This window comes from Neltuma alba, unplaced genomic scaffold, assembly GCF_004799145.2.
Source record: "Neltuma alba isolate B1F8T4 unplaced genomic scaffold, ASM479914v2 tig00002540_pilon, whole genome shotgun sequence".
NCBI lineage: Eukaryota > Viridiplantae > Streptophyta > Magnoliopsida > Fabales > Fabaceae > Neltuma > Neltuma alba.
The window spans coordinates 41,863-49,886 of record NW_021632906.1 but is presented as its reverse complement, the minus strand read 5'-3'; the positions used below and the strand labels follow the sequence as shown (position 1 = coordinate 49,886).

General features: G+C 38.2%; 1 protein-coding gene and 1 pseudogene across 1 annotated transcript; one reads left to right on the top strand and one right to left on the bottom strand.

The window, feature by feature from the left end:
- Positions 1 to 309: 309 nt before the first annotated feature.
- On the top strand, positions 310 to 2,185 carry LOC114731867 (probable arabinosyltransferase ARAD1; annotated as a pseudogene).
- A 3,782-nt stretch (positions 2,186 to 5,967) lies between these two features.
- Positions 5,968 to 7,768, bottom strand: LOC114731794 (transcription factor MYB60). Its single transcript, XM_028919052.1, has 3 exons — positions 7,540 to 7,768; positions 7,199 to 7,328; positions 5,968 to 7,041 (listed from the first exon to the last, which is right to left on the bottom strand). Exons 1-3 carry the CDS (start codon positions 7,670 to 7,672, stop codon positions 6,300 to 6,302), a joined length of 1,005 nt encoding a protein of 334 aa, XP_028774885.1. The 5' UTR covers positions 7,673 to 7,768; the 3' UTR covers positions 5,968 to 6,299.
- Positions 7,769 to 8,024: the final 256 nt, after the last annotated feature.

Below are 8,024 nucleotides of genomic sequence, written 5' to 3'. Positions count from 1 at the left end.
CACATCCTAGGCCCTATTCTCCCGCTTCTTCCCACTCCTTCCTAATCGTTCCTCTCAAGAATTCTGTCCCCATGTCCTGCCTATTATTCTTTCTCCAGCTTTCTCATCACTTTCTGGTTTCATTTGGTTTCGCCTGCCTCTGTTTTTGCTGATTTAGATTAAGGTGGCTGAGACATTGCCACAAACGTCCCCCATCCTATATCTCGCGCTCTGCTATGTTGAGTTATATAACCTTATCATTCTTCTTAAATTCCTGTCATGGTGCTTCTGAATGCGGCGGTGTAGGCTGATATGCTTGCAAAATATTCCTGCAATGGCTGAGAGAATTGCGGCGTCATCCATGAAGGCTGTTTCTCGCAAGTCATTGTTATGGTTCTTTACGACGACATCTACCCTGTTTTTGTTATCTTGGTTCTTTGTTCTTCGTTCAAGCAGTCGTCCCCGTTTCATTGATTCTGATTTCATACCTAATTCTAAGCTCTCAACTGAGTTCGATAATTCAACTCTCAAGAACGATAATGTAAATGTTGAGTCCTCCATCGGCAACGAGCAATACTAGTGAACGCTGAAGAGATAGAAGCGACCCACGAGACAGAATCACTACCTCAGAATGAAGCGCCTGCAACAATGGCGATGAATCCAAGTGCGGCAGGAAAAACGACAGCGTTGTTGTTCCTCTTAAGGTTTTCATGTATGACTTACCTCCGGAGTTCCATTTCGGACTCTTGGATTGGAAACCCGAAGGAAATACTGCTTGGCCTGATATTTCAACCCAAACGCCTCATTATCCTGGCGGCTTGAATTTACAGCACAGCATAGAATTTTGGCTCACCATGGATCTTCTTGCTTCAGAACTCCCGGAACCCCCCAATGCTGGTGCTGCAATGAGAGTTCGCAATGTCAGCGAAGCTGATATCATATTTGTACCGTTCTTTTCTTCTCTGTGCTATAACCGGCATTCCAGAACCAATAGACGCGAAAGAAAGAGCATGAACAGGGTACTGCAAGACAAATTAGTGCAGTTTCTGACGTCTCGAGAGGAATGGAAGAGGTCTGGTGGAGTGGACCACTTGATATTAGCTCACCATCCGAATAGTATGTTGACGGCGAGAACGCAGTTATGGCCAGCAACACTCATACTTTCAGACTTTGGGAGGTATCCTCCAAACATAGCGAATGTTGAGAAAGATGTGATTGCACCATACAAACACGTGGTCGGATCCTACGTCAACGATTCCTCTGACTTCGATACCCGCCCAATATTGCTCTACTTTCAAGGGGCAATCCATAGAAAAGATGTATGTAAGTTTTCATGGAGTTGATCTGTTTTTGCATTCTCCTGTTATGCAAAACTGGTCTTCCTTAATTAACTTGTGTGTCTTTTCCTGATTCTCAGGGTGGACATGCTAGGCTGGCACTTTATAATATGTTGAAAAATGAGAAAGATGTGCATTTTTCATCTGGGAGTGTCCAGAAAGGTGGGATCAGGCAAGCAACGGAGGGAATGCATTCTTCTAAGTTCTGTCTCAATATAGCTGGTGACACTCCTTCATCAAATCGCCTTTTTGATGCCATTGCTAGTCACTGTGTTCCTGTGATTATAAGTGATGAGATTGAACTACCATACGAGGATGTCCTTGACTACTCTGAGTTCTGCATATTTGTTCGCACAAGAGACGCACTTAAGAGAAACTATCTGATGAATTTCATAAGGAGCATTGGCAAAGAAGAATGGACCCGAATGTGGAACAAGCTGAAAGAGGTGAACCCATGTTTGAGTTTCAGTACCCGTCAAAGGAAGGAGACGCTGTGCAGATGATTTGGCAGGCTGTGGCTCGTAGAGTTCCTGCAATGAGGCTCAAGTTACACAGATCCAGGCGCCATGCACGATCTCTGTCTAAGAAAGAGAGAAGCTTACCCACAATGCCTGCACCAGTAAATTATTGGCTCGAAAGAAGAAATATAATTGTAAAAAACTCTGCCGCCTAGGTTTTTTGAAATTAGGGGGCCAATGAAACTCCGATACCTGTCTCAACGCATACAATCAGTCTTGCCGTTAGTTTCCTGTGTGTCAGCCAACAAGTGAGCACATGTTGTGACGAAGAAGCTAATGTTGTACATGACGTGAGTAATGAGTTAGTTAGAATCTCTGTACGTAGTCCTTCATGCTACAGTTAAAGCGGCCATGATGCTCTCTTATTCTATTTTATCAATCAATTAGTTTATGTATGATTAAATGTGTGTCCTGTTCATTCATACGAGTCTATGGATTGGTACTTGAAAATAAGGGGGCTCGCAATTCTAGATAAAATGTTACCCTACTGTTTATGATGACTTTACAACAAATGATGAGTTCCTACCCTACCATTGTGAAATGTCAATGGATTGGCAATTGATTTTGGAAATGACACAACGCTTCTTTTTTTTTTTTTTTTTGGTTTTGTCTAGTACTGATATTTCGGCCGAATGAAATGCTACTATTTATTATGCACTCACATTAATAGACTATGACTCGTTCTATTGGCATCCTTTGACAAACCACTGCTGATTGATATATAGGTTGTGTTCGGACTTCGGACATGGCAACCTGAGCTTAAGGTTAAACTATCATAATTGCTTTATTCTAATTGAATTGGCCGCCGTCTTTGGATAAAAAAAATATGGCCTGTTTGTTTTTGCTTTTTATTTTCTTGTTCTCAAAACGATTTTATAACTCTTAGAACAAGTTTTGGGAAAAAAAATTTTGGATAATAATTAAAAAATCACATTTAAAAAAAAAATAAAAAATCACACTTGATAGATGGTAGTTGTCACTGATAATGATAAGTAGTACGTAGTAGGTGAGTAAAAAAGAAAATTTCTCCTATTTTTCTAAGCAACAAATAAAAAACACAAAAACAAAAGTAAGAAAGCAGGTACAAATTATTTTGATCTTTTAGTTTTTGAAAACATGTTACTGTTTTTTTGTTTTTTAAAACAATCAATTAAAAACAAATTACTAAACAAGTTCTTTTGCTTTTTTGTTTTTAAAAATGAGAAACCAAACAAGCTTTCAATCTCTCAAAAGTTTCCAAAGTGATTCGATCAAAGAAATTACAAAGAATATAAAGTTCTAGCTATATATATATATAGAGGTGTGATCGAATTTCTAAAGTAATTCTATGAAAGAAAATTTCGAATCATCTGAAATTCTAACTAAAATTAGGTATAGTTCCATAACTTTCTTCTCTCGCAATTTTTTAGTGGTAATGAATGTCTTGTAGCGGTTTCTAAAAGATATTATTTTTAATACATACCCATACGCATAGCTGTGTTTTGTAGTAAACTGTAATATACTCTTGTAGTCTTATTTATAAATCACTTTCAATATGTTTCACATAGATTAAGGAAAATTTTAAATTTTATTAATTCTCATTTAAAATTCAATAACTTTTCAACTTTATCTCCATTTAATATATATTATACCTCATATAAACAAAGTCAATACAATAATAAATAAAAAGTAAAATTATACATCCATATAAAAAAATTTCTCCCATTATCTTATAAATACCAACAACACATAAGGTAGAGTAGGTGGGTTGATCATGGATGGGGGATTTCGGATTTGTTCGAGAGCCTAATTTTGCAGGCGAATTAAATGTGAGAGTGAAGAAAGGCCAACTTCATTTTCATCATTACAAGATAGATAGCGAGAGAAAGGACACGTCTTTAATTGCATTCAAGTCTGTGGGATCACCTTCACCTTGTACTTTGCACCAATAACCCTTCCATTTGGCGTGTGATAGTTTGAATTTTTGGACGTCATTACTTCTATATATTAATGGGAGCTTTCGTGCCACACACTAGCAAAATGATTCCATGATTTCCCCTTCACCATAAACCTGAATTACTCATCAATATAATATCTAGCTTGCATTGTTGTGGTGTACAGGTGTCATCAGTACTCCCTCCAATTCTCAATCTATTTGTTTAATTTGAGTAGATTAAGAAGGTTAAATAAATAATTATTTAATTCTAACAACTTTTTAAAACACGTTTATATGGTGGATTTTGTAGTCGCCAGATAATAATGGTATCATCACCTTCACCCTCACACTCCAGCTAGCGTCTGATAAGCACATGGATTCACATTCCTTCTCTATCATTCTTTTAATTATGAAGCCCCGTTCCCTTGCTTGACTCCCGTAGAATGCTTGGCCACACGCCACTCGATCATCAGCCGAAGGAAGGAGTAGGGTAGTTTTGTGGCCAAGGATCGGATGTGGAGGAAAGCCCAGCCTCGTACAGTTACGAGTTTTGTGCGAAAGATGAAAGAGACTGATTGACTACCTCATGAACCTGTGCAAGAGTGAAAAAAGAAAGCCATCAAGTTATGATTGTGAATATAACTGAATATATGACAGACAGACACTGCAACATTATCGTATGTTCCTTGTCAGAGTAGAATAAATATAGGAACCCCTCCTACAACATGACAACAAAGTCTTTCGTTGCTCTTTTAGAGTCTCCCAAATGTACCCCCCCCCCCAAAAAAAAAAGGCATTCTCCTCATTACCCTCAAAGCAGGTAAACATACATGAGGTAGGCCATTTACACCACTTTTCATCTTCTTCTCACCTCTCTCTCTTACGCCCCTATTATTGTTTGCTCTGGTTTTGCTCTTTCGTAAGCTTTTTCTTTTTTTTTTCGGTACGTTATGACTTAGCTTCATAAGCAGTTTACTTTTTCTCTTATTATTGATTGTGTGAGAGCATTAATCAATGATGCACCTCAACAGTTGCCAATTGCAGCATGCCGTATTTGGTCCCAAAGCAGCCACCTGCATTCAATAATAAAAACAACAGTTAAGTAACCATAATATATATAAATCCAGCTATATGGTACTTTATTTGGACTGCTCAATTCAACCTCACCAAATTAATCACGGTGCTTTTAATTACTAATCCATTATAGTGGTAAGGCTCAGGGTTTGTACCTAGCTATACGCTGCTACGCTGCAAACTATCATTGGTGCACCACCGCCCAGAGTCAAACTCGTGTATATATATTTGCATATCTTGTGAAACTTAAATGTTTGTCTGTGTTGATAAATTATAGACTACGCGGTGAACATTAAGATTCAGATTCTTGCACCGAAAGGTGAAGAGGAAGATCACATGTTTCCCATACAAAGTATATTTCTTAAAGGAAAAGGATTTTGAAGTGCCCATTTTTTGTACAGTATGTTTGCTTGCAAGACCTTCGTGACACCTATCTCCCTTTCATTCACACACCACACACATCCATCGCTGTTCCTTCCTCTTTTAATCCCTGCATTTCATCTTTTTTTCAGTTTCCTCATTAATTAGTATATGTCTATGGTCAAATTTATTTGCCCATCTCACCTACTTTAATACTAATGCTTTTAAATAATATTTCGTATCAAAACTTTTGGTTTGTGTCCGTATGTGTATTAAAATACAATTCCAACGTAACATTTTATAACATGGTTTCGTTTAAGAAAATCAAATGCTATCAATGCTGCCAATTTATTGCTTGATTGGCACCAATACCAACTCGCAGTGTCTCAAATTCAAACACCCTTAATCTTAAAGTCTTACTCTTCCTGAAAATTTAAGGCGTCAGGTGTTGTTCAAGTATTATGCTGATAATAGTCGTTCAATGAATGGTTTGGCATGTAATAATGTGTCAAGGACTGGTTAAGGACGGCAAGGTCCACCGGCGATGATACCAAAGGTCTTGGACACTAAGGTCATATCACGACTTCCCACTCTAAATAAATACACATACCGTCACTTCTTTATGCAACCTTATCTCCTCATTTGTTTACTCTTGATGAAAATTATTAATAAATGCAGCAATTAAAAAAAAACATGGAGAACAAGGTCAAACAAAAGAGAACGCGGAGAAGATAGAAAAGAGAGGATAATGAATATATAGAAAAGGGAGGTAGAAATGCTAAAATAGGTTTAACATTTGTGAGGGTGATTTCCCTGGAGGTCTTAGAAGATTATTTACTGTCTGAGACGCGAGAAAACATGATGAGTAGCTTCCTGCAAGGCAAGCCAATTACAAACTTACTTGACACAAATCATTGATAAATCTGAAGTTACATATATGCATGTTGACGAAGATCCTAGCGTCTTAAATCCTCTACATATGATTTGAGTAACCTAGACGCTTTTCAGAAGACAGTTTCCTTTTTTTTTTAACTCCTCTTTCATATGACATTAATTATGTTTAGAGTTGCCACATATCCTAGACTCAAGGATCCATTTATTCGATCCTCTGATCTGTTAGAAAGTAAGGGATAATTCCATCATCTCCTCTACTTGACCAACATTTTCATCTAAGAGCCACTTCTCGAAAACTGACAATGGAGGATCAGCAGTAGTGTTCTCAGATCTTTGCTTATTCCCCTCATCATCATGAGCCATAAAACGAACCTTGTCATCTTCATCAGCAGCAGCCGCTCCAGAACTCTCCTGAGTTGGAGGCGTAGAATCGCCTGTGGACTTGTCCCAAGAAGCATTATTAAGGTTCTCATAAGACAGAATGGAATCAAACTCTTCATGGGACATCATATCACCACCGCCCTCTTCCCGCTCGTCTTTGGTTTGGTTGGACATCAGACTAAGAGAAGACTTCGCCATGTTACTACCATTTTCGATGTTGCTGTTGCTCTGAAGCTCTGTGTGATTTTGGGTTGCTTTGAGGAGATTAGTTGTGTCTGTCTTTGGAGAGGATCTCATCCAACCTTCTAGGAGGCGAGAGATGTTCTCAGTGCTGGATGCATAGGTGGATGATTGAGACTGATTTAACCTTTGAGACGAACCATGGTTATTTCCCATCACAGCTAAACTCTCTCTCTCATTAAAACTCTTACAAACAAACTGATTAGCTGTTGTGGAGTTTGCTGCAAGGTGGGGGTCCAATCCTGTTTGAAGTTTTTTCAGCTTCTTCTTCAGATGGGTGTTCCAATAATTCTTTATATCGTTATCTGTCCTTTGGGGAAGGTACGAAGCTATGGCTGCCCATCTGCTCAACAATCAACAGCTCGACAAATTCAGACACATCAAAATCATTAATAAACTGGTACCAGTTACTTAGTTGTCCGTTTCCCATATATTGGCTGGTAAAAAAATGATATAGAAAAGAAAATCCAAGATTTTTGTATAGAATTTGTGAATATTACTTGTTACCCAGTAGAGCTTGCAAATGAATTATCATTCCTTCCTCATGGGAAGTGAAGTTTCCCCTCTTGATTCCTGGCCTGAGGTAGTTCGTCCATCTAAGCCTGCAGCTTTTGCTGCACCTTGACAAACCTTTCAACCACAGAAGGAGGGAAAAAATACTTTTAATCTGTCGGTTTCAATTCAGAAGTCTTGAGATCAAGTTCAAAGCAAAATCAAGAAGAACAAGATCAGATAATACTGGCATGACGGTATCACAGCCTTATATCGGTCATCTTCCTTCCAACTGATGAAACATAAACAAAATTTTAAGACTTGGGAACTAAACAATGGATGAAATTACCAGTATTAGTAGGAACTGATCTCCAATTTCCTGGACCATGTTCTTGGATGTAAGAAACGAGAATGATGTCCTCCTCAGGTGTCCATGGACCCTTCTTGACGCCAACTTTCTCACAGCAAGGAGGCCTTCCCATGGCTTCTTTTTAGCCTCAAACTTTGCTATGGAGATTTCGTATAGTAACAACTAGGAGTATTTATATATTGGGTGGTCGAAGTAGCACTTAATTTTTACACTTACTCATCTATCTTGCCGAGTCGCCTTACCCTTCTAATAGCTTTAATTTTACAGTAGAACACACTACTGTTCTACTTTTCTCAGTCACGTGGCACTGAAGTTCCTCAACAAAGGTGTGAAACTTCATTTCACAAATTCAGGCCAGAAAAAAGAAGTGTCAGTGAGTGTCTAATCTAATTCTCTTGATTAATCAGAATTAAAGGTTACTTCCACCAAACAAAATATTAAATACACAAACTAAACTTGTAAAT

Coding starts and splice junctions, on each gene's coding strand:
- LOC114731794 (XM_028919052.1), bottom strand. CDS start 7,672: ATGGGAAGGCCTCCTTGCTGTGAGAAAGTTGGCGTCAAGAAGGGTCCA. Junction 7,329..7,539: donor ATCAGTTCCTACTAATACTG/GTAATTTCATCC, acceptor TGTGGTTGAAAG/GTTTGTCAAGGTGCAGCAAA. Junction 7,042..7,198: donor CAAGCTCTACTGGGTAACAA/GTAATATTCACA, acceptor ATTGTTGAGCAG/ATGGGCAGCCATAGCTTCGT.